This window comes from Prionailurus bengalensis, chromosome C1 (assembly GCF_016509475.1).
Source record: "Prionailurus bengalensis isolate Pbe53 chromosome C1, Fcat_Pben_1.1_paternal_pri, whole genome shotgun sequence".
Classification (NCBI taxonomy): domain Eukaryota; kingdom Metazoa; phylum Chordata; class Mammalia; order Carnivora; family Felidae; genus Prionailurus; species Prionailurus bengalensis.
Window position 1 is genome coordinate 222,634,355 of NC_057345.1, and position 27,764 is coordinate 222,662,118.

At 52.3% G+C, this 27,764-nt stretch overlaps 1 protein-coding gene across 2 annotated transcripts; it reads left to right on the forward strand.

Annotated features, from left to right (window-relative positions):
• The first annotated feature begins 3,606 nt into the window (after window positions 1-3,606).
• On the forward strand, window positions 3,607-26,468 carry ING5 (inhibitor of growth family member 5). 2 transcript variants are annotated; one of them, XM_043578451.1, is made up of 8 exons: window positions 3,610-3,861; window positions 6,158-6,229; window positions 9,222-9,388; window positions 10,018-10,129; window positions 10,297-10,390; window positions 21,011-21,146; window positions 21,269-21,330; window positions 23,011-26,468. In XM_043578451.1, exons 1-8 carry the CDS (start codon window positions 3,825-3,827, stop codon window positions 23,051-23,053), a joined length of 723 nt encoding a protein of 240 aa, XP_043434386.1. In that variant the 5' UTR covers window positions 3,610-3,824; the 3' UTR covers window positions 23,054-26,468. The 2 variants fall into 2 exon arrangements, with proteins under 2 accessions (XP_043434387.1, XP_043434386.1); XM_043578452.1 differs by lacking the exon at window positions 6,158-6,229 and having other exon boundaries at window positions 3,607-3,861.
• Window positions 26,469-27,764: the final 1,296 nt, after the last annotated feature.

Here is a 27,764-nt window from a genome sequence, read left to right on the forward strand (position 1 = left end):
ATGAGCAGGGGAGGGGCAGAGAGAGAGGGAGACACAGAATCTGAAGCAGGCTCCAGGCTGTGAGCTGTTCGCACAGACCCTGACGCCAGGCTCGAACTCTTGAAACACGAGATCATGGCCAAAAAGTGTAGAAACATGCTTAGTGGAGTGTCAGTTGGTATTATTTTCCCTTGGGCAATTCATTTAGAAGTATCAACACTTAGAACACGCAATAGTTTTTGAGCTAGCAATTCCATTTCTAAGAATTTATCCTAAAGGGCTAATAGGACAGTGTGTAAATTAGAGCTGTCCACAACCATTGCTACTCCTCCCATTGAGAGGTGTGTTTAATTCCCTTCCCCTCAAATCGGAGTTGGCCCCAACAATTTGACCAATAAAATGTAGTGAGGTGTCTTGGGACTTCCAAGGGGCATTCGCAAGTATTGCAGCTTCTACGGAGGCCTGGAGGTCTCGGGAAGCCCTGCATGGCCATGTGCGAAGTACTACCACGTGGGACAGCTATGCTGGAGAGGGCCTATGTAAGTGCCCTGGTCCATAATGCCAGTTGAATGCCACCTTCCAGCCATCCCAGTGATCTCTACAGTCTCCCATAGAAAAAAGAATCCCCTGCTTGAGCCCTGCTGCAATGTGTGACTCATAAAAATTATAAGTGATAATAAAATGGTTCCTTTAAGCCACTGTTTTCAGGTAGTTTATTATGCAGGAATAAATAACTGGAACACACAGATACATACAGCCATATGAATAAATGTTCAACAGGGCATTATTTATGGTAATGAAAAATTGAAAACAATCAAAATATTAAACATCTATTGTTAAAATGTGGTACACCAATGAAAATATATCTAGTCAACAAAATGAAGTCGAATTGAGTAAAACACGGCCAGATGTTTGCAAAGAGTATTAAGTTAGAGATGTAAATAGTAGAAAAATGGATAGTATGATTCACCAGTAAGAAAACCAACAGCCCAATTTAAAAAATGGGCAAAATTTATGAACAGACACCTCACAAAGGAAGATATACAGATGGCAAATATATGTGTGAACAAGTGCTCAAAATCATGTCATTAGGGAATTGCAAAAAAACAAAGAACTATTTCTACACACCTGTTAGAATGGCCCAAATCTGGAACACTTATGACACCAGGTGCTAGTGACGATACGGGGCAACAGGAACTCTCATTCATTGCTGATGGAAATGCAAAATGATACGACCACTTTGGAAGACAGTTTGGTAGTTTCTACAAACGTAGACAATCTTACACTTCTTTGTATTTAACAAAAGGAATTGAAAACATGTCCACACAAAAACCTGTATACAAGTGATTATACTATGGGAATGCAAACTGGTGCAGCCACTATGGAAAACAGTATGGAGTTTCCTCAAAAAATTAAAAATAGAACTATCCTATGACCCAGCAATTGCACTACTAGACTGAAATCTTGCCATTTGCAACTACATGGATGAAACTAGAGGGTATTATGGTAAGCGAAATTAGAGAAAGACAAATATCATATGACTTCACTCATGTGAGGACTTTGAGAGACAAAAAAGATGAACATAAGGGAAGGGAAGCAAAAAAAAAAAACTATATAAAAACAGGGATGGGGACAAAACAAGAGACTCTTAAATATGGAGAACAAACAGAGGGTTACTGGAGGGGTTGTGGGAGGGGGGATGGGCTAAATGGGTAAGGGGCATTAAGGAATCTACTTCTGAAACCATTGTTGCACCATGTGCTAACTTGGATGTAAATTTAAAAAAAATGACTATACTAGCTTTATTCATAATTTCCAAAACTTGGAAGCAACCAAGATCTCTTTCAGTAGGTGAATGGGTAAACTATGGTACACCCAGACAATGAAATATTACTCAGCGTTAATAAGAAATGAGCTGTCAAATCACAAAAAAGCATGGAGGTGGGGCACATGTGTGGCTCGGTCAGTTAAGCATCTGAATTCAGCTCAGGTCACGATCTTCCGTTTCCTGAGTTCGAGCCCCACGTCAGGCTCTGTGCTGACAGCTCGGAGCCTGGAGCCTGCTTACGATTCTGTGTCTCCCTCTTTCTCTGCCCAGCCCCCACTTGAGATCTGTTTCTGTCTCTGTCAAAAATAAACAAACATTAAAAAAAAAAAAGCATGGAAGAAACTTAAATGCATGTTGCTAAGTGAAATAAGCCAATCTGAAAAGGCTACATACTGTGTGATTCCAACTATATGACATTTTGGGAAAGGGAAAACTATGCAGTAAGATCAGTGTTTGCTAGGGGTTATGGGGAGTGGGGAGAGAGCTGGAAAGGTGGAGCACAGGATTTTTAGGGCAGAGAAACAATTCTGTATATTATACACGTCATACATTTGTCAAAACCTATGGAATGTTCAATAGAGTGAACCCTAATGTTAACTATGGACTTTAATAGTAATGTATCAATATTATTTAATTTTTTTAAAAGTTTATTTTTGAGAGAGAGAGAGAGAGAATCTGAAGTGAGCCCTGCACCGTCAGCACAGAGCCTGACTGGGGGCTTGAACTCAGGAACCATGAAATCATGACCTGAGCTGAAGTCTGACACTTAACGGACTGGGCCACCCAGGCGCCCCTCATCAGTTATAATAAATGTACCACAGTAATGCAAATTATATCAGGGCTGTGTGTACACGCACGTGTATGTGTTTAAGGATAAAAGGTATATAGGAACTTTTGTCAATTTTTCTGTAAACTTAAAACTACTCTAAAAGATAAAGTCTATTTAGTTAAAAAAAAAAACAACAAAAAACCAACCATGGCCATTTAAAACAAAAAAGGTCGGTAGTGGGGCGCCTGGGTGGCTCAGTCAGTTAAGCATCCAACTTTGGCTCAGGTCATGATCTTGCGGTCGGTCAGTGGGTTCAGGCCCCACGTCCGGCTCTGTGCTGACAGCTCAGAGCCTGGAGCCTGTTTCCGATTCTGTGTCTCCCTCTCTCTCTGACCCTCCCCCGTTCATGATCTGTCTCTTTCTGTCTCAAAAATAAATAAACATTAAAAAAAAAAAGGTCGGTAGTGTCCAATTACGTGCATTTTTTCATCAAGCACAGAAAGGGGACCAGAAGGGATGCACCCAACCTGCTGACATTCGGATTCAAAGGTGAATAAGACAGAGATCTGTACCCTTAGGAGGTGGGGAAACTCGAAATTCCTGTACGACTTGAATTTTTTCAGCAAACGTAACAAATGGAAATTCGTTAGTGTTTGACAGGTTTAGGGGGGAGTCACGAGGGGGCTACATGTTTATACACGCATCCCGAATAACGAAACTCCCCTGGTCAGGGTGTGCTAACTTGCGGGAGGGCACCCTGGAAACTCCGGGGCCCGGGCCCCTTCTCCCCAGCACAGCGGCCGACGTGGCGAGCCCGCGCTCTACCTGCACGTGCGTCGCCCACCGCCCTGCCGGACGCTGGCGACACCGCGCGCGCTCGCCGTACCACACTCGTCACAGCCGACCCGCACCTGTTATGCGCCGGCGCTGCCGCCAGGCGGGGGACGGGGGCCCGGGGGTCCGGGGCCGCGCGGACAGGTGCGGGCGTCCAGGGTGCGCGGCGCCCCCGACCCCGCCTCCGGGCCGGGTCCCCTGCCCCGCCCGGCGCCAGGCCAAAACCTGCTCCCGCGCGGCGCCGCGCGCAGCCTGCCGACCGGAAGCCAGGGGGCGTGCCCAGATAGCACCCCCGCCCCCTACGCGAGGGCCAATCAACACCCGAGGCTCATTAATAGTGAACGCGCCGGCCCCGCCTCCGCCCCTCGCGGCACCGCCCGCCCGCGCAGACCTAGAGCGCGGCCGCGGACGAAGATGGCGACCGCCATGTACTTGGAGCACTACCTGGACAGTAAGCGTCCCTCGCGGCCCCCGAGCCCGGCGCCCGCACAGGGTACCCCCCTCACGGTTCCCCACGGACACCAGGCGCTGCGTGCGGACCCCGAGGACTCGTGGGGGTGGCGAGGGCAGTCCGGAGGCGGCGGGGGTGGCGGGGGCGCGCGCGGGGCGGGGCGGGGCCGTAAGGAGATGCGCGCGGGGGGCGCGGCGCAGGGTCCCACCGTCACGGCCGCGCCAATTCCAGGTGCGTCACGGAGGGGCGGGGCCGGTTAGCGTGGGGCGTGGCTTGCGTGTCACGGTCCCGCCCCTCCCATGCTAGGCCCCGCCCCTGCCCTCAGCGGCGTACCGCCCTCCCGGCCCTCAGTCTCTCTTGGGAGAGGCCTAGCTCAGGGCCCCGCTCCGCCCTTCCCGACCCCCCTCCGCTGTCTTGGCCCCGTCCCCCGCCCCGTCCCCGCTCCCACCCAGTTGACTGGCGCGGGTGGTTGAGCCCTGAGCCCGTATCCCCTCGGACGCTGGACCGAGCCTGGGCGGGGGGTGGGCGGGATTCCGGCCGTGTTTCTGTGCCTGCTCGTGCAGTGACCTGGGAGTTGGGGGAGACGATACTGGCTGGAGAGTGTCCTCGGGTGCCTGTGTTTCTGCGTGGCCGGGGACGGAGGAGGGGGACTCGCAGGTGTTCAGGGCAGTGATCGGCACCACGGGCAGACGTCTGTGAGGCGCTTCCTGCAGGCGTCGTTCTGTCCACATGTAGCACAGGTTGGAGCTTCCTAAGAACTCCTGAGCAGATGGTTATTTCCCTCATTTCACAGATGGGGAAATGCAGGCTGCAGAGGCTAAGTAGCTTGTCAAGGTCATGCACTCTTGCTGATCTGGCTCTGGCTAGGGGATGGCCTGGCGGGAGGGGGTGGGCGGGGCTGGTGGAGGGGAGCTGGAGAGCTGTATTGCAGTGGGAATATACGCGGTCCCTGGTACCTGGCTGCTTGGGAACCCGACCTGCAGCTCTAGCAGGAGCAGTTGGAAGTGAACCCCTGCTCTGGGGGAGACGGTGGGGACCTCCCAGGCCAAGCGTGAGCGATGGCGGGCGGGGGGCGGTGTCCTAGGTGGGAGAGCACCCTGGAGGGGAGGAGGCTCTTCCCTGCAGCACTCATTACAGAACCACGATGAACTCATCTGCTGAACCCATCTGCTGGGGCTTGCTCTTCTCTGTCCTGGTACCTTCCCAGTGGGCCCCATTTGGAGGGTTTGAGGATCGTGAGTTCCATCATGCTCTGGGCACCTGTGTGAAAGCTCAGGATGGACATGCCTACTTGCTTGTGTGCCAGGGAAGCAGACTCTGTCCTCCTTCTCCTGGAACTTACTTTCACATGGGGCAGACAGATTTTTTTAAAAGCTCACAGCCGAAGAAGGGCCATGAAGGACCCCAGCAGGTTGCTAGAGCACTGAGGTGGCACTGTCCTGCAGAGCCCAGGGTAGGACAGAGCGGGGAGGTCCATGGGAGGGTGTGGTGAGCCTAGAGGCTGTGGAGGGAGTTTGTGCCATTGTCTGGCTGAGCCGGGCAGCATTAAGCAGCAGCTTTGTAAAGACCGGATTTAGCCCTACAACAATCACTGTCAGCTGAAGACAGTGGAGGGGGTTAGGACTGAGCATGGGAGCCAGTTAGGGGCCTGTTGAGGCCGTGCAGGCAGGCTGGAAGGTTGTCCTGGAGTAGGAGGATTGCAGTGCAGAGGGGAAAGCAGTGTGGGGTGGGGTCCTCCACCCACGCTATTCAGCATGGTCTGTTTAACTTGGAAGTAATTAAACAAGCGAATGAAGAGCTCAGTGCCTCGGTTGTAGTAGCAGCCCTTCAGGTGCCCAGCAGCCCCGTGGTCAGTGCCTGATGTCTTGTGTAGCCCGGAGAGACCATATCCATCCTTGCTTGATGTTCTACCCCGTGAATGGGTTTTCACAGTCAATCGGGGGGGAAGATCAAAGAGACCCCAGGGTTTCGGTCTTACTCACTGTGGTGAGGTATTGAGAGGGGAGGAGTGACTGGGGGGTGTGGGGTGGACAGTCACACGGGCCACTTCCCCACCTCTGCTCGCAGCTCCAGGATAAGTCCCTCTAATTTCTCCAGCTTCCAACAACATCTGAAGCCTGTGAGTCTGTTATCAGTGTTTGGTACCCGTTCCCCAAAAGATACCTTAATCCTTTTCCTCCCCAAATCCTAACAGAAACAGGAAACGACGTGAGCTTATTTTTTGTAGATTTTAGGTATAAAGTCTGGAAGGCAGATTTTGTCCTGCTCCCTAGAAGTACATGTCTCTGTGTTTCAGGTATCGAGAACCTTCCTTGTGAGCTGCAGAGGAACTTCCAGCTCATGAGAGAGCTGGACCAGAGGACGGAAGGTGGGTCCAGGCCTTACAGTACAGCCGGTGGTGTGCTCTGACAGTTGGGGAGAGGGGGCTCCAAGATACTGGGGTGGCACTGGTCTCCCAGGGGACCCAAGACAGTGGGGCTGCAGCCTAGCCTTAAACTTTGGGCATTGTGTGGTGTCTTATGGAGTGTGCTGACACTTTAAAATTAGACTTAGGGGCGCCTGGGGGGGGCTCAGTCGGTCAAGCATCTGACTTTGGCTCAGGTCATGATCTCATGGCTTGTGAGTTCAAGCCCCGCATCAGGCTCTGTGCTAACAACTCAGAGTCTGGAGCTGCTTTGGATTCTGTGTCTTCCTCTCTCTGCCCCTCCCTCACTCACGCTTTGTCTCTCTCGAATATAAATAAAACATTAAAAAAATTATACTTAGTTTCTTGGGTTTTAACATACCTTCACGTAACACTTTTTTAAGTTTATTTATTTATTTAGAGAGAGCATGTGGGCGACTGGGGAAGGGCAGAGAGAGAGAGACAGGGAGAGAGAGAATCCCAAGCAGGCTCTGCACTGTCAGCATGGAGCCTGATGCAAGGGTTGAACTCACAAATTGAGATTATGACCTGAGCCGAAATCAAGATTCAGTTGCTTAATTGACTGAGCCACCCAGGTGTCCCTTCATGTATCATTTTTATGACCATTATCTGTCTCTTGCAATCAGAATGTTTGTCATCTTTCTTTTCCTTTAAAAGACTTTATGTTTTTCGGGGCACTTGGGCGGCTCGGTCAGTTGAATGTCCGACTTTGGCTCAGGTCATCATCTCATGGTTCGAGTGTTTGAGCCCTGCATCGGCCTCTGCTGTCAGCGCAGATCCTCTGTCTCCCTCTCCCTGCCCTTCCCGCCTCTCCCAAAAATAAAATAAAACATTAAAAAAATTATTTTTTGTTTTTAAACTGTGTGTATATAGTTTAAAAAGAGCACTTTCTGATGTTCTGGTGTTTAACTCCCTGTTTCTAAACATCATGTTTTTGCTATTTCTTACTTATCTCCCTTTTGCTTTGGGGTTTATTCTGTTACTGTGGAATATGAAGGTTTGCTTCCGCAGTTGCACCTGCCCAGCTCCTGCACCGCCCCCGCCCACCCAGCCACCTCCTGGTGTAGTGGGTTAGAATCTGAACCTGCAGTACAACAGGGATGCTGTTTCCTTCAGGACTCTTGACTGGGTGGTTTGCAGCTGGGCCATGTTACATGCTGTGCTTGTGTGACCTGTTTTGAATAACTTCTGTTTTTCTGGGAGTTCATAATTGCTTTGTTTTCCACATTTCATACATGTTCCACATTTTCCGTGTGTCTGTTACACTAGGTTATCTGCCGTTTCTGAGTTTGCTCTCCAAACGCAGCCTTTTCCCCTGGGGCTTCCTGTCCTGCAGGCTATACCTGGGCTGGTTGTTTCTAGGCCTGCTGCACAGGCTCTGCCTCTGCTCATCTTCAATGCAGGACCCTGAATGCTTTGTTGTAAACATTCTCTTTCTTGATCTGCTCCCTTGTTTTATTGCAGCCTTTCCTCCAGTAGTTTCCTGGAAAAGGGTACACGGGAAGGTAGATTTCTTATGATGTTATATGTCTGAAAATGTGTTTGTTCTGGTCTCCTGTTTGATGAACGGTTTGGCTGGGTATAGAATTCCATATTGACCATCTTTTCCCTCAGAATGTGGAAGGCACTGCTGCCTTGTCTCCCAGCTTCCACATTGCCCTTGAGAAATGTGATGCTGTTTGGATTCCTCATCCTTTATATATGTGGTCTTTTTCCTGTTTAGCAGCTTCTGCTGCTTCTTTGTCCTTGAGGTTTTGTGTTTTGTGGCAACGTACTTGGGTATGGGTGATTTTTCATTCATTGTGCCTGGCACAGTTTTTGTAAGATCAGGATAGCTGTGGTTTTTTACTGAGGTACAGTCTCCCTACTAGCAAATACAGAGACTTTTTTTATTGCGAAATATGGCATTTACATCCAGGAATAAGCATATGTTTAGAAATTGTCTAACAAATACCAACTTACGAACCTCTGCCTAGATGGAGCAATGAAGCCTCTGGAGCCTGGGGCACGTGTAACCCTGCTGAGCATGCTACCCCTCCCCCCAAGGGGCTGGCACCCCGAGCTTTCCTCCTGCAACAGTAGGTTTCTCACCTCGCTAAACCGGAGATTTCAGAGTTGTATCAGTCCACCCCTAATTATCAGTGGAATCTCACGGTATGTTGTTCTCTGTGTCTGGCTTTTCTTTTTTTTTTTTAAATTTTTAAAAAATGTTTATTTATTTTTGAGAGAGATAGAGCATGAACAGAGAGAGGGAGACACAGAATCTGGAGCAGGCTCCAGGCTCTGAGCTGTCAGCACAGAAGCCGGATGCAGGGCTGGAACCACGAGCTGTGAGATCATGACCTGAGCCAAAGTTGGACACTTAACCAACTGAGCCACCCAGGTGCCCCTGTGTCTGGCTTTTCTTGCTCAGTGCCACCTTTTGTGGGATTAATACACATTGCTATGGGTGACAGCTGTGCTATTTGGTGCTGGGTAGCATTCCATGTGATTGGGCCACAGTTTATTGATCCGTCTTACTATAGATCGCACATTTGCCTTGTTTCCTGTTTTCTGCATTTATGGGTGTTTTCCCATATGGATCCTAAATCTTTCGGGTGTGGACTTGAGGGCAGTAGGCAGGTTGTGGCTGAATGAGCACATAATTTGTTACTCGGGGGCGTTGAGAGTCGGTGGGGCCGGTATGTGTGCTCACCTGGACCACGATTGTGCCTGGTTGTGCGCTGTAACTTCCTGGGTACGCTGCCCTGGCTGTGGCGTCTGTGCCCCCCCCCCCCCCCCCCCCCGCGCCAGGCTCCCTGCAGAAGGCCGTGCCCACTGTGCTCCTACCAGCAGTAATTCGGAGTTCGGTCAGCCACCGTCACTGGAACCGGCACTGCTGGGCTTGTTCTGGAACCCCCTGCGGGGACTAGCTTCTCCCCCATTTCCCCATCAGATAAGAAGGCAGAGATCGACATCCTGGCTGCGGAGTATATCTCCACGGTGAAGACGCTTTCTCCAGACCAGCGTGTGGAGCACCTGCAGAAGATCCAGAGCGCCTACAGCAAGTGTAAGGAGTACAGTGATGATAAGGTGCAGCTGGCCATGCAGACCTATGAGATGGTGAGGAGGGGTGGGCCCCGCCCTGTTCTGCGGGAAGAGGGGGTGGCGGGGGGGGGGGGGGTGCTGCCCTGTCTGCCGGAAGGCACCCTCTGGGTGCCCCGACAAGTCCTTCTTGTGGACTGTGGCACGTGGCATTGGCTGAGTGTTGCGAGCCCGCCGGCTCCTTGTCAGGTCTTGGCAGCGTCTGTAGGTCTCTTCTGTGGGGCCAGGTAACTGTCTCATCCCCGAGCTTTGACCCCATTGCCCTCTCTCTCTTCTTTCTACTGTCTTGGTCTAAATACCTAAGGCATCGGAGGCATTTTCTGTGAGAACCTGTACTCTGAAATCTGTACGTTCTTCAGATTTTTATGTCTTCGCCCCCATTCCATTGCGTTTCACAGCCCCGTGTCTCATTACTGTCTGCCTTCACGGTTTTCCTGAGTGGCAGTTACTCTGTTGAGGTGTCAAAGCATGTGGGGACAAAGACCCCCACATAAACTGGGATGGCGGGCCTTGTTCTATAGCGCTCTGTTAATTGAAGACTCAACTGAATCCAAGAATGTACGTCCTGGTTGATTTCCAGTGTGTTTGTGATTACTGAGATGTCCTGCTTCCATTTTTAAATGACTTGCGAGCATCCTTTTCTGTAGGTGGATAAACACATTCGAAGGCTCGATGCAGACCTGGCACGCTTCGAAGCAGACCTGAAGGACAAGATGGAGGGCAGTGACTTTGAAAGCTCCGGAGGACGAGGGTTAAAAAGCAAGTCTGTTAATTTTTCTTCATTTTGTTACCGTTACGTACGGAGTTTTGAAGAGTTTTGTCTGATAAATGTATTAGGAACATTATGGTAAATATCACGTTTGAGTAAATCTTGTCCTGCTTCAGTGAATTCTGTGCAGATAATTGGGGTGTTTATGGTCTTTCAGAAGGTCGAGGTCAGAAAGAAAAAAGAGGCTCCCGAGGTCGTGGCAGGAGGACCTCAGAAGAAGACACTCCAAAGAAAAAGAAGCATAAAGGAGGGTGAGAGGCTCTTTTCCTTGTCTCTTTCTCCCCAGAGGTTACTTAGCGCTAGTATTTACTTAGCATCTAGGAGCACCAGTGGCCGCTAACAGCGAGGAGGCGCTCCCTGCGTGCCCGCTGTGGGTGCGGTTCCACCTGCGCTCGGCAGCCTGACGGGGCTCCTGGGGAGAGTGACCGGCCGAGGTTTTACAGCTGGTGTGCGGGGAGCCGGGTTCGCACAGAGCGGTGTGACTCCAAAACCCACGCTCTGAGCCCCTGTGTGTCCTGCCTTTTGAGTGACACTATAACATTTACCGACATTTCAGGCTGAGCCACACTTCAGCTAAATATATAGCTGTTCGTTGTTTTATGTATAAATATATATTTTGGATATATTCATCATTAAGTTGCATGACTGTATTTATTAAACAGATGTGTCATTTACCTTGAATTTCAGCATATTTCATTTAAAGCTTTCTCCCACCTGCTCCCCCCACCCCCCTCGCTCTTGTATTGCTTCACAGAAGTGACATTTAGACTCAGAGAAAACGGTAGAGAGCTGAGTAGCTTCTGGGGAGATGGTTCTGACGGTTACGGGGAGATCTCAGGACAGTCCATTCTTGACAAAAAACGGGAGAAGTTTTGGTTCTGTTTAAACTTTTAAGAAACACCCTGAATACCATCTTGCAGTAAATAAATGCAGAAGAAGCAGGTAGTTTAACGAATTCCTCTGAGGCACATCCTGGTCAGTGATTGACCTCAGCCAAAAGTGCTTTCATGGCTCTGTGGAAGCTGTAACCTCCTCCCTCTGCCCCGGGGACCTACGACCCAGACTTACGTGGTGTTTGTTTCCATTCTTTGTAGTTCTGTCCCGTGTGTGTGTTCCTGGATGCTATAGTTTAACCTTATTTTTTTCCCTTTTATTTATTTGTTTATATTATTGTTTGTTTATTTTTGAGAGAGAGAGAGAGAGAGAGAGAGAGAGAGAGAGAGAGAGCGCAAATGGGGGAGGGGCAGAGAGAGAGGGAGACACAGAATCCGAAACAGGCTCCAGGGGCTGAGCTGTCAGCACAGAGCCCAGTGCGGAGCTTGAACCCATGAACTGCAAGATCATGACTTTGAGCCAAAGTCGGACACTTAACTGCCTGAGCCACCCAGGCACCCTTTTATTTTTTTCTCTTTTAAGTTAACTTTATTAAGGAATGGTTTACATACAATAAAATACTTTAAGTTTACAGTTTACTGCTGTTTTCACTTTCAAGTTATGGAACTCTTCAACCTTTCTATTTCTTCTTGAGTCGGTTTTGGTAATCTGTGTCTTTCAAGGAATTGGTTGTTTCATATAAGTTGTCAGATTTATTGATATCAGGTTGGTCATAATACTACATGATTGTCTTTTTGTTGTAGGATTTTGTACTGATGATTCCTCTTTCAGACCTAATATTGATAATTCATGTCTTCTCTCATTTTGTCTTGATCTTTTCAGAGAATTAGCTTTTGGTTTCATTGACTTTTTTTTTTTTTTTTTTTAATGTTTTATTTATTTATTTTGGGAGAGGGTGCAAGCGAGGGAGGGGTGGAGAGAGAGGAGGAGAGAGAATCCCAAGCAGGCTCTGTGACGTCAGTGCAGAGCCTGATGCGGGACTTGATCTCACAAAGCGTGAGATCATGACCTGAGCCAAAATCAAGAATTGGATGTTTGTGCCATCCAGGTGCTTCACGGTTTCATCGGTTTTTATATTTTCTCTGTTGTTTGTTTTCTTTGTCATTGATTTCCGCTTGTATTTTTATTTTTTCTTTCCTGCTATTTGGATTTACTTTTCTTTTTCTGGCTTTTTAAGCTGGAAGTAACTAAGATCAGTGATTTTCATATTTTCCTTTTCTAATATAAGCACTTACAGCTATAGTTTTTTTTTAAACTATTAAGTCTAATTACTGTTAGCATGTCCCATAAATTTAGGTATATTTTATTTTTATTTCCTTCAAAATATTTTAAAATTTCCTCTGATTTTTCTTTGACTTATATTTTATGTAGAAGTATGTTTTCAGCTTCCAAGTAATTTGGGATTTTCCAGGTAACTTTGTGATTTCAGTTTCTAATATTTCTGCTGTCATCAGAGCACGCTGTATAATTGAAATTCTCTGAAGTCGATGAAGACTTGTATTATGGTTTATGGTCCGGTCTTGCTGTACATTCCATATGCCCTTGAGAAGAATATCGTGTTTTCTGTTGGTGGCGGCATGTTCTGTAGCTGTTAGTCGGATAACTTGGTTGGGAGTCCTGTTGGTCTTCTGTGTCCTTCCTGACACTCTGTTTACTCACTTGATGAATTACGGAGACAAACATCTTACAGTCTCTAACTCAAGCTGTGGATTTTTCTGTTTCTTCTGTCAGCTTTGCTTCACATATTTTGAAAGTCTGTTATTTGTTGGTACATATGCATTTAGTTTTTTCTAAAAATAACTGACTCTTCATTGTTATGAAATTTCCTCCTTTTTCCCTTGTAATATTCTTTGTTTTGAAGTCTACGTGGTCTGATATTATGATAGTTATTCCATTTGTCTTATGATGACTTTTCGCATGGTGTATCTTTTTCCTTTTTCATTCTTTTACTTTCAACACATTTATGCTTTTGTATTTATTTTTTATTTTATTCTTTTTAACTTTTTTTAACTTTTTATTTATTTTTGAAATAGAGTGTGAGTGGAAGAGGAGCAGAGAGAGGGAGACACAGAATCTGAAGCAGACTCCAGGCTCTGAGCTGTCAGCACAGAGCCTGATGCAGGGCTCGAACTCACAAACCGTGAGATCATGACGTGAGCCGAAGTCGGACGCTTAACCGGCTGAGCCACCCGGGCGCCCCTATGCTTTTGTATTTAGAGTGGGTTTATTTTTTTAAGTTTATTTATTTATTTTGAGAGAGAGCACGAACAGGGGAGGGAGGGAGGGAGGGAGGGAGGGAGGGAGAGAGAGAGAGAGAGAGAGAGAGAGAGAGAGAGAGAGAGAATCCCAAGCAGGTTTTGCACCATCAACACAGAGTACAACACAGGGCTTGATTGCATGAACTATGAGATCGTGACCTGAGCAGAAATGAAGAGTTGGACACTCCACTGACTGAGCCACCCAGGCGCCCCTCAAGTGGGTTTCCTGAAGGCAGCGAAGTTGAGTCTCGCTTTTTTTTTTTATCTAGTCTGACAGTGTCTCCCTTTTCACTGCAATGTTTAGAGTACTCAGATTTAGCGTCATTACCCATATGATTGGATTTGAACTTACCTTCTGCTGGTAGTTGTCCGCTTGTGCGTCTCTTAGTTTAGTGTCTTCTTTTAGATTAATCATGTATTAGAAAATTTTATTTTAAAATCTTTATCTATTTTTGAGAGAGAGAGACAGAGTGCGAGTGGAGGAGGAATAGAGGGAGAGGGAGATGCAGAATCCAAAGCAGGCTCCAGGCTCTGAGCCATCAGCACAGAGCCGCACGCGGGGCCTGAACTCATGAACTGTGAGATCATGACCTGAGCCGAAGTTGGACGCTCAACCAACTGAGCCACCCAGGCGCTCCGTATGTATTTTTTTGAGTACATGTTTTGGTATTCTGTTTTAAGGACTGTTCTAGTGTGTCTTCCCTGTTCATTGACTTACCACAGTGAACTTCTAATGATATTACCCTGTTTTGTGTGTAATGTAAGAACCCACACGACTTTTTTTTCCTCGTGCCTTCTGTGCCATCGTCAAAAGTTCTGCTTCTACACGTGATAATTTGCCTCACAACATATTGTTATTATTTTAGGTCTAAACCACTGATTATGTTAAACAGACGATAAAACACGAGGAAGGGTTTTATTGTCACTCCATGTACGTACCGTTTCCGCTGCCTGTATTTCTTTACGGACGTGAGGATTTCCCTCTGCTGTCATCTCTCTCCTGCTAAAGAACTGCCTTCAACGTTGTTCTACACTGTGGGTCTGCTGAGGCTGAGGTGTTTTCTCAAAATTTTCTTGTCTGGAAATGTCTGTTTTATCTCTTTTTTTTAAAGGATATTTCTGTTGGACTCAGAATTTTAGTTGACTTTTCCCAGCACTAAAGATATTTCCTTCCCTGGTATCCTCTATCTTGCACGGATTCTGACGAGAAAGGCTTTTCTTTGATCTTCTGAATGTACGTGGCTTTATTTGTTTTTGCTGCTTCTAAGATATCCATTCGGCAATTTGATTTTTAACAACCTAATTATGATCTGTCCCGGTGTGGATCTTTTGTATATATTTGGCTTAGACCTCATTGAGAACTTCTTAGAACTACTGGTTTGTAGTTTGTATGAAATTGGGAAAATTTTCAGACGTTCTTCAGACAGTTCTGCTTCCCTTTTGGCTTTTTGTGGACCTTCAATTACATGTATGCTGGCATGATATTTTCCGGCAGTTCACTGAGGCTCAGCTCGTTTGTTGCTGTCGGTGGTGGTGGTTTTTTTTTTCTCAACGTTTTTCTTCCTGTGCTTCTGTTTGGATAGTTTCTATTACTTTGTCTTCAGGTCTTCTTCCTTAGTGTCTAGCTTAATCTTCTTTTAGTGAATCTTTCATTTAAGAGATTTTTTTTTAAAGAAGTTCTATTTATACCGTATTTACTTAAGTACTATTCAACGGTTCCCTTATTACATTTATGTTTTCCTTTCTCCTTGAGCATACACATTTATGATAGCTTTCTGAAAGATCTTCTTTTCTGATTCTGTCATTTCCAGGGGTGTTTTCTTTCTTTTTTTAAAAACCTATTTATTGGGACACCTGGGTGCTCAGTTGGTTGCGTGTCTGACTCTTGATTTCAGCTCAGGTCATGCTCTCAGGGTTGTGGGATAGAGCCCCGTGTTGGGCTCCGTGCTGAGAGTAGAGCTTGCTTGAGGTTCTGTCTCTCTCTCCTCCACCCTTCTCTTCTCATGCTCTTTCTCTCTAAAATGAAAAAAGAAAAGAAAAGCATGCTAAAAAACCCCCAATTTATTAAGGCACGAGTGAGGTACAAAAAGCTGTCCATGCGTAATGCGTAGTCTGTTTCTGACTAATTTTTCTCCTGGTTGAAGTCACATTTTCCTACTTCTTCACACATCTAGTGATTTTTTTATGGGATGATGGACAATGTGAATGTGTGCTGTTGAGTGTCCAGATTTTGTTGTCTTCGTTCAACAGGTATTGAATTTATTTTCGAATTTTTTGGTCAGTAGGTTAATTACCTGCGGATCAACTTGATCCTTTGCAGGCACATGTTTAACCTTTGTAAAAAAAAAAAAAAAAAAAATCTGTTTTTCTTAATGTTTATTTGTTTATTTTATTTGAGAGACACGGAGTGCGAGCAGGGGAGGGGCAGAGAGAGAGGGAGACACAGAATCCGAAACAGGCTCCAGGCTCTGAGCTGTCAGCACAGAGCCTGATGCGGGGCTTGAACCCATGAGCCGTGAGATCATGACCTGAACCCAAGTCGGACGCTTAACCGACTGAGCCACTCAGGTGCTCCAAAAACCCTCTCTTCTTAAAGGGCTAGATGGTAAACATTTTAAGCTTATAGGCCGTGTTGTCTTTGCTGTGACCACTCAGTTCTGCTATTTTATATCAAAAGCATCCACAGAAAATATGTGGCTGTGTTTCAATACAACGTTATTTACAGAAACAGACCACCAACGCCTAGGTTAGGGTAGCCTTACTGTAGGGTTGGTTAAGCTGTACTGCTAAGGGTTAGCCCTTCTGCGTTCTCTTCCGAATGCTGTTTGTGTTTAGCGAGGCCTCTCCTTGCTGGCCGCGTGGAGCAAGTGTGACGAGCCTGTGTGTGAGCTCTGGCGAGTTCGGCTGCCAGCCGCCCTGCACCCTCTTCCAGGACTCAGGGGCTCTCACCTGTGCACAGCTTAGTTTTTTGCTGAAAACTTAAAGGGGTCCCTCTGCAGATTTGGGGAGCACATTCTCTTACTTCCTCCTTTCTAGCAGCCTGCCACCACATGCCAGCAGCCCTGCCCTCCTGGAACTTTGGTTTTTCCCTCAGTTCTAGACCTCCATGCTGCGTTTGGTTTTCGTCTCGGTGGACTGGAGTGTGGGAAGTGCCTCCAGCAGGAAGCCGACACGATTGCAGGGCTCGCCTCGGTTACCTTCTCTCGGGCCGCCGTCCTGTGCTGCCCGCGGTCAGCGTCTGAAGAGCTGTCGCGTGTTCCGTCCGGTTTTCTCCCTGTTCATGGTGGGGGGCACGTTTGGTGCCTGTTGTTATATCCTGGTCAGAAACGGAAGGTTTTTTCTTTTCTCCTTTAGACGAGCCCTGTAGTCTCTCTCACGCGTCAGTTTTTCTCCGTCCCTTTCTTTTCTTCACAGCTTTCCTTCTGCGGAGCCCAGCCTGTGTGACTCCCGGCGTTTCCTGGAGTCTAGATCTCGCTGACAGATGTCAGTACATCCTCTCTCAGCATCATCATGGGGGGTCTCCTCCCATGCTCGGTGGATTTGTTCCATCTGTGACCGGGGGCGCTTTCACGTGTGCTCCCGCTTGCGCCAGCGTTCTGGAGGTCTGGTGGGGCACCTGAGGCTGGGCCGAAAACACGGCCCGCAGACGGGATCGAAAGGGCCCGGGCCTTGGTGGGTCTCCTTCGACTGGCTGACACATGAGCGGTCAGGCCAAGTCAGTTCCGGGTGGACGAGACCCGCAGCAGGACGTCTCGTACGTGGCGTTCTCCATTCTCGAACACCCTTTGGTTCCTTTTTGTACAGATTTTAGTTCCTCTTTGGAGAGTCTCCTTGTTTGCAGTCACATTATTCAGATTTTCTTTGTAACAGCTGCTTCAAGCCCTTGTCTGCTCATTTGCACGTCGGGTCATTTGTGGCTCTGCTTCTATTAGCTTTTTCGTGATTTTCACTCACATTTTCCTGCTCTTTTTCCCGTCCTGTAGTTTTTTTTGTTGTCTGTCTGACTTTAGGTATAAGAGGAACCCGGAGGGTGAGATTTCTGCCATTCCCCAGAAGGAGTTCATTTTGCTCTCAGTCCAGGCAAATGGAGCAGGCTGGAGGCCGGCGGCCACTCTACCTGGGCCCTGTCCCCTGTCCCCTCTGATGTCAAAGGTCTCACGATGGAAGACCCCCTCACCCCCCCAGTTCTCAGTGGGGGACCCAGGGTTTATTTCCCCCTCCTGAAAGGCGCCTGTGTGGCTAGTCCGCGCCCTGGCTTTCCTTTCTTGTCTCCTGCCTGTGTTGTTCCTGGGGTTGGTGGAGGTGTGGAGGACGGGCCGCTGTACAGAGGTGGGCCCTTCCCCCGAGAATATGGCTCAGCGCTCAGCCTTTCTGCCGCTCTGCCGCTCTGCAGCCTCTGTGCCGCCCCCAGGTTCAGCGAATGACTGTGGGGTCACGGCTGCCCCACATATAGAGCTCTCACGTGTCGGTGGCCGTGCTGGCTCTGTGTGGCCCCCAGAGGGTGGGCAGCCCTCCGCTAAGCCCGGGACACAGATGGCCTGCCCACTTGGCCACTGCCCTTCCCTTGGCCTTAGGGCGTCTGGGCCTTGTCACGCCACAGCTTTCTGGTGTCTGGAAAATGTGGTTTTAGCAACTTGTTGGGTTTGGTTTTTTGACTCGTGGCGGCAGGGCTCCGAGTCTTCCTGCTCCACGCTGCTCAGAACCGAAAGGCGTGGTGGCCTTTTCTGGAGACAGCAGGCGCTCTCGTTGGCCGCCTCCCCACGGGTCCCTCACAGGGAACGAGGCCCCAGCTCTCAGGCGCGGTTAGAGCTTCCCTGGCGGGGGTACACCTGCCTGTGCCGCAGACCTCACGGTGACGCACGAGTCTCGCCGCCACCTGTGTGGACACACTTGAGATGGCTGGGCGCGTGGCTTTTCCCTCGGCAGAGCCGTGACGGCGTGTGCGTTGCTGACCGCCGTCTGATGGCGTCGAGGAGGCGGGTAGCTGGCCCTTTGTGCTGGGCTGGCTGCAGAGGAGGAGCGGGGCACGTCGGGTGGCGACGTGTGCAGAGCGCCTGGGCGGGTCCGGCCGGGCTCGGCCCGTCCGTGCGAATCCCTTCTCGGGCCCCCGAGCAGCACTGTACGGAGGTCAGGACGGGCCACGGGGGCCGCTGACGTGAGGGGTGTGTGAGGGGCACCGGGCCTGCCCTGAAGTCTGGCTCTGATTCGTGCTTGGAAAGCACATCGGGCAGTTGGCGGTTTAGGCACGGGAGGGGGGATCCCTGGCAGTGCCTGGTGAGGGATGCCTGCGATGTCCCGGGAAATCGGCTCGGAGGACACTTGTTGTGCCCAGTAGTGTTGGAGTGAGGTGGCCAGCACGGCCGATACGGGGTCTCCAGCCTGCCTGGCAGGTGGGAAAGACCTCCTGGCAGCCCTTCACCCGCCCACCCCAGAGCCCCCTCAGGTGAGACCGGAGAGGAGGTGACCAGGGGCGATCCCAGGCCTCCTCGCCGGTTGGGTGGCGCCCTTGAGCCTGGGGGACAGGTGCTCAGGTCAGATGTCAGCTCGCGGTGTGAGAGCTCAGTCCAGCTTCGCAAGCAGAACGCACAGGGCCGCCGAAGTGCGGTCGGCACACGGAAGGCGCGTGCCCTGGGGCGTTTGGGGGTGACCCCACCGCAGGTTGGCACCGGTCCTCCAGGTGAGTCTCGGGGAGGAAACCCCACCGATCCAGCAGGGGGTGAGACACGGTGTCAGAGGCCAGCTTGAGAAATCGAGGTTTGGCGGAAAACAGAGGAAACCACGTCCTAGTCTGGAGAGTTGCCTGAAACGTTTTGAAAGCATGTGGACGGGACACCTTTTTGTGATGCACACGGATTTCGGATAAACAGAGAAAGTCCTGCCTGTTCCCAGAGACAGAGAGCAGGTCACTTACAAAGAGAAGAGGCTTAGACGGGCCTTGGGGCCCTCACGGGCAGCACTGCCTCCAGCGAGCAGCACTCAGGCCAGAGGCGGCACTGGCAAAGAGGACACTGTCGCTGGGGGGGTGGGGGGGCTGGTAGGGAGGACAGCGCCGTGGGAGGGGGTGGTAGGGAGGACAGTGCTGTGGGGGGGGTGGGGGGGCTGGTAGGGAGGACAGCGCCGTGGGAGGGGGTGGTAGGGAGGACAGCGCTGTGGGGGGGGGTGGGGGGGCTGGTAGGGAGGACAGCGCCGTTGGGGGGCCGGTAGGGAGGACAGTGCCGTGGGGGGGGGGTGGTAGGGAGGACAGCGCTATGGGGGGGGTGGTAGGGAGGACCGTGCCGTGGGGGGGCCGGTAGGGAGGACAGTGCTATCTGCAGGGGGCAGTGTGGCGTGCACAGCTGGCTCTGGGTATCTGATGGCAGAGGCACAGTGTGTCCTTAGACGGGCAGTATGGGACAAAGGGGTTGGTGGTTGCCTTCGGGAACCGGACTCTTGGTCGGCGTGTGGAAACGTGGTCTGCCACGGCTTCGCGGCATCCCTGTCACCAAGTTCCTGGTGTGAACTTGCGGTGTTTCCATAGCAGATATACCCGAGTCACATGTGTGTTCTTGATTCTGCAGGGTGAGATAGGGAAGATTGCCTTTCTGTGCTAGTAGGAGCGTACTGTCCACACTGCCCCGTAGCTGGTAGGTTTGTTTGAAAGCTGCCGAAACACGTAGAAGCCTGAACCCCCAGCCCTCCCTGCTCTGAGGCAGGTGAACGCTTGCTCCGGCTCTCACATCTGCTTGGCCGCAGAGCTGTGGGCCGCTGACACGGAGGGGAGCACAGGCCAGCCAGACCCTGGCCGGGGGTGCTGTGGGGAGTGGGGGGGATAGGCCCCAGCCGGCATGGAGGGGAGCACGGGCCGGCCGGACTCTGGCCAGGGGTGCTGTGGGGAGTGGGGGGGATAGGCCCCAGCCGGCATGGAGGGGAGCACGGGCCGGCCGGACTCTGGCCGGGGGTGCTGTGGGGAGTGGGGGGGATAGGCCCCAGCTGACACAGAGGGGAGCACGGGCCAGCTGGACTCTGGCCGGGGGTGCTGTGGGGAGTGGGGGGGATAGGCCCCAGCTGACACAGAGGGGAGCACGGGCCAGCTGGACTCTGGCCGGTGGTGGGGGGGAGTTGTGGGGAGTGAGGGGGATAGGCCCAGCTGACACAGAGGGGAGCACGGACAGGCCAGACTCTGGCTGGGCCACTGGTTAGTGACCAAGGGGGGCTGCGGAAGGTGGGGGGCGACAGGCCCGCTTCAGGGGGGTGGGCAGTTGACAGCGGCACATGGTCAGAAGCGGCCCCACTGGGGGGTGGGCAGTAGGGGGCTGGAGGGGCTCCCTAGACCTACTGCTCCAGGGATGGGAAGGGCAGCTGGTGGTTTGTAGGTTTTGGGGTGAAGGTGCTGTGAGCATGTGTGGGGTGGAGGACTGGCACCAGGTGTGCTGGGTTGGGTTGGGGTCCAGGATTCTCAGGTGTCGTCAGCTGGTGGCTGGTGAGTAGGGGTGTTTGCCTGCCCCCAGGGGAGAGGGCCCCTGAGAGGCTGGGGATGGGGGGACTTGGGGCGGGGTGGGTGGGGAGCCCAGGGAGCAGGTTGGAGGCAGGAGACAGGGATGGATTCACGACCCCAGAGTGGGTAGTAAGTGCGTCCCCTCACGCCCTCTGGGGTGCCTTTGTGCCCCATCTTGTCTGGTACGAAGGGGCCGGTCCCTTCTCCCCCCACACCTGCTGCTCACTGCTGTGGTTTCCCCGCAGGTCTGAGTTCACTGACACCATCTTGTCCGTGCACCCCTCTGACGTGCTGGACATGCCCGTGGACCCAAATGAGCCCACCTACTGCCTGTGCCACCAGGTGTCCTACGGGGAGATGATAGGCTGTGACAACCCGGACGTGAGTGTGGGCGCCGTGCACAGGCCTCGGGCAGGGCCCTGCACCTAGGGCCGGGGGTGTGGGGGTGCGGGGGGGGGGGGGCACATGGAGTCCTGACTGCAGCTCTCCCCTCTGCCTTGCAGTGTCCTATCGAGTGGTTTCACTTCGCCTGCGTGGATCTGACCACAAAACCCAAAGGAAAATGGTCAGTATGGGCTCTGCTCGGCCTCTCCCTGCCTGTGGGGCGTCATGAGTGCTGCCCCCACCAGGCCCAGGCTGTGGCCACGGGCAGTCCGCGGGTCCTGCTTCCTGGGGCTGAGCTGGTAGAGGGACATCTGCGCCCCTCGCCTGGGTCCGGTCTCTCAGGATGTTTGCATGGTGCTCCCCTATTTTTGTTAAGCTTCTAAGGAACAGCTATTCGGAAGCTTTTGATTGAGGTAGAAACTGTGAAACGAGTTCTTTCCCGAGGAGATTTGGGGAAAGACAAAGAGCACAAGCATTAAATCCGAACCTGGGTGAGGCCGGTGACCTGCCTTGGGGCTTGTGTTCACCTGGGGAGGGGTGCAGGGTGCGGGGGCAGCTTCTGTCCCTGGTCCGTGTGCCCGCTGGTGGCTTCGGTGTCGTTCCCGAGAGTTAATTTAAGGAAAAAGCGGGTTTTATTTACCCGTGGGTGAAGTGGGTCTCAGTTCTAAAATGCAGGCTCGGAGATTGTCCTCCGTGTTCGCGTGTATGTGGATGGGGGTGGTGACAGACCCCTGAAGGACAGGCTGTGCTGTCCCCAGGGCTCAGTGGGCAGTGGCTGAGGGGGTGCTCACGTGCCTGGCCCCATGTGCGTCCCAGCCCCGGGTCGCCTCAGGAAGTCTGAGCAGTGACTGCGCAGCCCTTGACCGTGCTCTGCAGCTGGGGCACGGGCACCCGGGTGGGGAGCTGCGGGCCTCCTGCTGGGGTGGGGGGCAGGGACACGTGATTCGGGTTCCAATGTGGGTTTGAGTTGTTGGTGGAACTTCCGGGTGGAAGAGTCAGTGGGCATTGGAAGACGGTTTTGCCTCTTGGGAGGGTCGAGCTGCAGGGGGTCTGTGCCCCGTGGGCAGAGGCAGGGAGGCAGGGTGGGGCTCCCCCCCTGTTGTCTAACTCAGGGTTTCTCTGGGGTCTTTCCAGAATCACAAACTGTTCAGGCTTCTTCCCTATTAAGTGAGATTTGTTCTGACATGCTCTTGTGGCATGAGCCTGCGTGAGTGCATTTGCCGCTGGAGCCTTGCTTCCTCGGGGGCAGGGCCGGGGGCGCGCTCAGTGCTCGCTCACTGGCACAGACCCGACACTGGGGAACGGGGCGGCCGGGGGCCTGGGGGGGCACAGTCACGTGCATCGGGAGCAGCTGGAAGGTCCCCTGGTGTCACTGACAGCTGCCGTGGTCCAGGCGTGACCAGGAGCGGCCCCCGGTATCTGAGGCGCTGAGCCTGCCTGCCCAGGGTCCCCGGGGAGCACTCGCCAACCATGCGGGTTCCAGGGCCCTCTCGGCCTGCCCCACCTGCTGGAGCGCGCTGGTTCATCCTCCACCGTGCTTGGTCTGCTGATGTGACTGTGGGTGTCGCCTCCACTTTGGTCCCCGGTGGCCACGTTGTCTCACAGGGAGGGCCAAGAAACTGGGTCAAGAGGCGTATTCGTTCGTACAGACAGTCTTGCTCGTTGACTCGTTTCTGTCACCTTGGAAACACACGCTGGCCACAGCGACTTGCTGGGGGTCTCCCCTTGCCGGGGCGTCCGGTGGGAGAGCCGTGTGCTCTCTGCCGGCGTGGTTTCGGTGACACGGCCACCGTCCCTGGAGACCTGGGGGGCGGGGTGGGCCTCCTCACGCACAGGCCGATCACTGTGCCTCTCTCCTCAGGTTCTGTCCAAGGTGCGTTCAGGAGAGGAGGAGGAGGAAGTGAGGCTGCTACCTGGGCTGGAAGAGCGAGTTAATGTATTCCTTTCTTCGTGTTGCAATATTTTCTCTTCATTTTAAAACTACCTTGTTTTGAATGATACTTAACAACTCAGCGGCCAGTTGTAAGTCTGGGTATTTCCTGAGACAAGCAAGAATCCACCTGAGCCCTGTTTGCACGAGGAGCGATCTCACAGGGACTTGCCACAGTGACTTCATTCTCGAGACTTCTCGTACGGGGCCCGGCCCCGGGCACGGCAGGTGCACCGAGTGGCCGAGCCTTCCGCGGGCCGGTGCGGTGGGGACCTTCCCACCCTGCTGCACTGCCGTCGCTCTGCAGCTGGGGTGTGAGCCTGTGTGGTCCGACCGTCCCGGCGCCACCGCGGCACATCTGTCCCCGCAAGGCGTGTGCCCGGAAGCTGGCGAGGCGTTGCTGGAAGGCGTCCTCCGTGTCTCGGTGACCTGCCTGGGACGGTGGGGCTGTCCCTGGAGCGGGAGGGCCCCGCTGCACTGTGCGCTGCCTTGTTCGTCTGGACTCCCAGTTCCCTCCGTGAGGGCTTTACCTGCTGGAGTGAACGGCCCGTCATCAGCAGGCGGGCTGTCGTTGCCGTGAGCCGCCCGTGAGACGCCTGACCGACGGCTGGTGTGCCGTCGCTCTGGGAACCCCTGATGTTTTACTGTGAAGCTGGAACTGTCGTAACAGTGCGAAGATGGCAGTCTGCGTGCACGTGAGGCGAGTCCGGTCTGGCGAGGCCCGGCTGATTTTAAACCTGCCGTGTTGCACACTGGTAAGCAGCTCACGTCAGAGGGGACCACGGTTACGTGAGGCCACCTGTGAGTCTGCGCCGCGGCGGTTCTGGAATGAGGCTGGGAAACCGGAGCGCGTTTTCCCTTCAGTCTGCACTTACCAAACCAGTTTTTGAACCGTGGTTCTGGTAACAGTTGGGGGAAGTCGTGTACCTCCGGTTGAGGTCCGTCTGTGGTGGTGTGCGTCATGACTTCTGGGAGCATCTGTGGACCCCGAGACCCCTCAGCACCCACTTAGAGGGCTCCGAGGAGCCCCGAAGGGAGAGCCGGTCTCTGTCCTGGAGGCATGAGAAGAAACGCAGGAGGCAGGGTCGAGATGGGAAGTTCCTAGGTGAATAGGAGTCTCCTCTTTATCAGGAGGCCTTCTGGAACAGTGCCCCGCTTCCTCCGATGGCTTGTTCACTGCACGTGTCCTCCTGTTTCTAGTATGTCAGCAAGGCCAGGAGATGCCACGTAGAGAATCTCGGGGAGCCGTGTCATGCACGGGCCGCCTCGCGCCAGCTCAGCTCGTTGTCCCTAGAGGAGCGCTGACTGTTAGCTTTGACGTCAGAGGGCAGTGAGTGTCCAGCCGGGACCCGCGTCCGTGGTTCTCGGAGGGTGAGCCCACAGCAGATGCGCCGTCCTGTGTCCTTCCTGGAGCAGGCCGAGTGGCGGGACTTGCTTCCAGGCGACTGCAGGTGGGGTCGGCTCGGCATGTGCGCCTGGGCTGCGTGGGGAGGGTAGGGGGTCGCCGGGCCTGACAGGCTTTCCCAGAACCGATGCCTTCCTGCTTCTCCGAAAGAAGGGGTGGGGGCTTCGGGTTGAGCACCGGCCCGCACGAGCCCCTCAGTCTGCACTGCAGCCAAAACCGAGGCTCGTCTGTATTTAGGAACTTAGCTTTTTGTTAACACAGGTGTTTAAAGATTGTGGGGAATAAATTGTGGAAAATTGTCTGCTTCACTCTTACCAGTTTTTGTGGAGAGGGTAGGTAAGTACAGTGAGTTTGTGGTGATTCTTTGGAAGCTAGTTTAATATTTGCACTGCCTCTCAGAACACTCGCGGCCGCTGCCATCGCGGAAAGACGGGTGACCGTGCACATAGGCCGATGGCTGGTTAGGTACACTCGATGCCTGGTTTCCGGGGCCTCGAGCATGACAGGAGAGATGGCCGACTTCCATATGAAGCTTATGTGTAAAGTCTGATGGCGTCTCTGCTGTCACCTCTTCTCTTTAGGTTTCTGTCCCTGCCTGTTTCTGGTGTTTACTTTTGTCAGTTACATTGATATCTCCAAATAACACACGTTTAGCTTTGGAGAAAACAGAGGACATGAGTGGATTAGGAAGATTCCCTGGAATGCTGTTTGGGTCAAGACCGATCGGTTGTCCTTCCCAACTGTGAACAACACTCTGCAAGTCAGAACGACACTCGACAGCAGCGCTTTGCTTGGGGAAGAATGTTCTGCCACCTGGCGTGGCCCTGGTCCCGAGGACTGCTTGCTGCTTGAGGCCAGCCGCCTTCATCCTGGGGTGATTCCTACCAGACCCCGTCTGCCTCCCAGGCGCTGGATCGGACCCAGAGGGGGCTGCAGAGCCCTGTTCCTTGGGTTGAGGGGGTCCAGCGGTCCCTCTTGCAGCTGTATCTGAGCCAAGGGTGCGGGCCCTCCGCGGCCGCGGGGTTCCCGTGTAAGGGAAGGAGTACCTTGTTTGAGGAGAATCTGCACGTTCCTCATTCTCAGTGCTAGATTATCAGTCAGCAGCTCGACAGACAGCCTCTCATTTTCCCACAGGAGGACACATGCTGCACTTATAAACTGAACCCCAACCCTCCCCCCCCCCCCCCGCCCCCGCCATCTGTGGCTGCGCTGGTGGAGCTGCTGGCTGGGGTGAGCGTCTCCACTGCACAGGCTGGGGCCCTGGACGAGTGGATATGAAATGGGACTGGCCAGGGTCACGGGAGCCTGGTGGCTTCGAGTCTTCCCAGGGCAGCAAATGCTGAAGACACAGCCACAGGAATGCTGGCGGTTTGCTGGGCTGCGTGGGGACACTGGGCAGCTGGCAGTTTGCTGGGCTGTGGACGACACTGGGCAGCTGGGTGCCAGTCCTGTCCCCGGGCGGCCGCGCGGCTCTCTGCCTCATGACTTGTGGCTGGCAGCCCTTGGCAGGGAAGGCTTCGAGTTGTCACGCTGTCCGAACAGCAGCCGCGGCCCCCCCCCCCCCCCCCCCCGCCGTGTGGCCGGAGCCTGAATAGACACTTAATCATGGGCCTTGGAGACTGAAGGTTTTCCTCAATTGCTAGTGAGCCGTGGCTGGTCTTCGCTACCTGTGCTGAGAGGAATTTTAAAACAGGAAGCCTAAGAAAAACGTTCTCATTCAGGAGAGAAGTCTATGAAGTTTCTTTCTTTCTACAAATGTATTTTGTGGTGTTCACTTTGACCACATTTCATCCAAAAAGATGATGCAGCTTTAACATGAATGTTACATTTTATTTTCAAGGAATTATCTATGTCCCCTTTGTAAAGGAAAGATAATATTGTAAATCTTTTTATTAAATAATGTAAAGATGTATATCTGTATTTTTGGATCATGTTATAGATTATGGATATATTGTTTAATAAATAAAGTATTTTTTGGAATAAACGTTTGAGGATGAGTCATTCCAGGAAATGTGAAAACTTCTACATTGTGGCCAGAGATGGTAAGTGTATTCTCCGTGGAATTTTTTTTTTTTTTTGAGAGAGATAACACAAATGGGGGGAGGGGGGCAGAGAGAGAGAAAGAGAGAGAGAATCCCAAGCAGAGTCCCTGCTGTCAATGCAGAGCCTGATGCAGGGCTTGAGCTCACGAACTATGAGATCATGACATGAGCCAAAGCTGGACGCTCAACCGACTGAGCCACCCAGGCACCCCTCCGTAGAATTTTAAAGGGATGGGCAGTGAATGGGAGCAGAGGAGTTTCCCTGACCACGGGCCTGGGCAGGACCCTGGGCCTCAGCTGTTACGTGGTGTCAGAAGCTGATCCCTAAGCTCACAAGAAATGTCAGTGTAGAATACTTGGAGTGGCTATTTCATAGAAGCATAAAGCACTTTCCCTGGAACAGAAGGCTTGCCCTTGAGATCTGCATAGATGTCAAGACCCCTTTGGGAACTAAATAGTTCTTAGGACATTTCCTTGAGGAGAGTTAATGGTCAGGGCACCGAAACCTAGCTTGGTCACCATGATGGAGAGGCACAGCCTCTCAGCACACCCAGAGTCCTTGCTTGAGGGGAGCATGAGATTCTGGAGGAAGGGCCTGGAATGCTGCCACGTGCATGGATTTCCTTTGGGCATTCCTAAAGGAACCTGCAGCCACCTGTTGTGGTGACTGCCTAGGAGAAGGGAACACCAGTGTTTTTGGGTGGGGGTGGTAATCTTCACTGGCTCTGAATTGTTACTAAGTCTCAGAGGTCCGGGAGGGCTACCTTGATCAAGTGGTGACACTTGTCTGAGTGGGTCCACAGATCCCTGTGATTATCGTCCCAGGACCTGAATGTGCCATGCAAAGAGACTTGAGAACTGGCAGGACTCCCACACGGATTCCACACTGACCTTGGAGCAAGGGCCGTCATGGTAGGGACGGGCAGGTGGAAGTCTCTGGAACGTCGTCTCCCTGGTCAGGACGGCAATCCAAAGGCAGAATGTATCCTCGATGAGAGGGTGCAGTGGTGGTGTCCTTAGCACACCTGTAAGGAGGCGGGCAGGTTGTAAGGAGTATGGTTGATTGAAGACACAGGTGGTGCACCCAGATGCAGCATTGCTGCCGCTGCCCTCTCGGCGCGTGGCATGCCGTCACTGACCTGGCAAGTGCTTGTTCTCTGCCAGTTTGCAAGGCCATCAGGATCCACTCTATGTGGCAAAGCCAGCTGTGCACCTTAGGGTTCTGTGAACACCCGCCC

What these genes read in the sequence shown, in the direction of transcription:
- ING5 (XM_043578451.1), top strand. Translation starts at nt 3,825, where the DNA reads ATGGCGACCGCCATGTACTTGGAGCACTACCTGGACA. An exon ending in GCTGGACCAGAGGACGGAAG is followed by an intron (nt 6,230 to 9,221) that starts GTGGGTCCAGGC and finishes TTTCCCCATCAG; the next exon opens with ATAAGAAGGCAGAGATCGAC. An exon ending in TAGGCTGTGACAACCCGGAC is followed by an intron (nt 21,147 to 21,268) that starts GTGAGTGTGGGC and finishes TCTGCCTTGCAG; the next exon opens with TGTCCTATCGAGTGGTTTCA.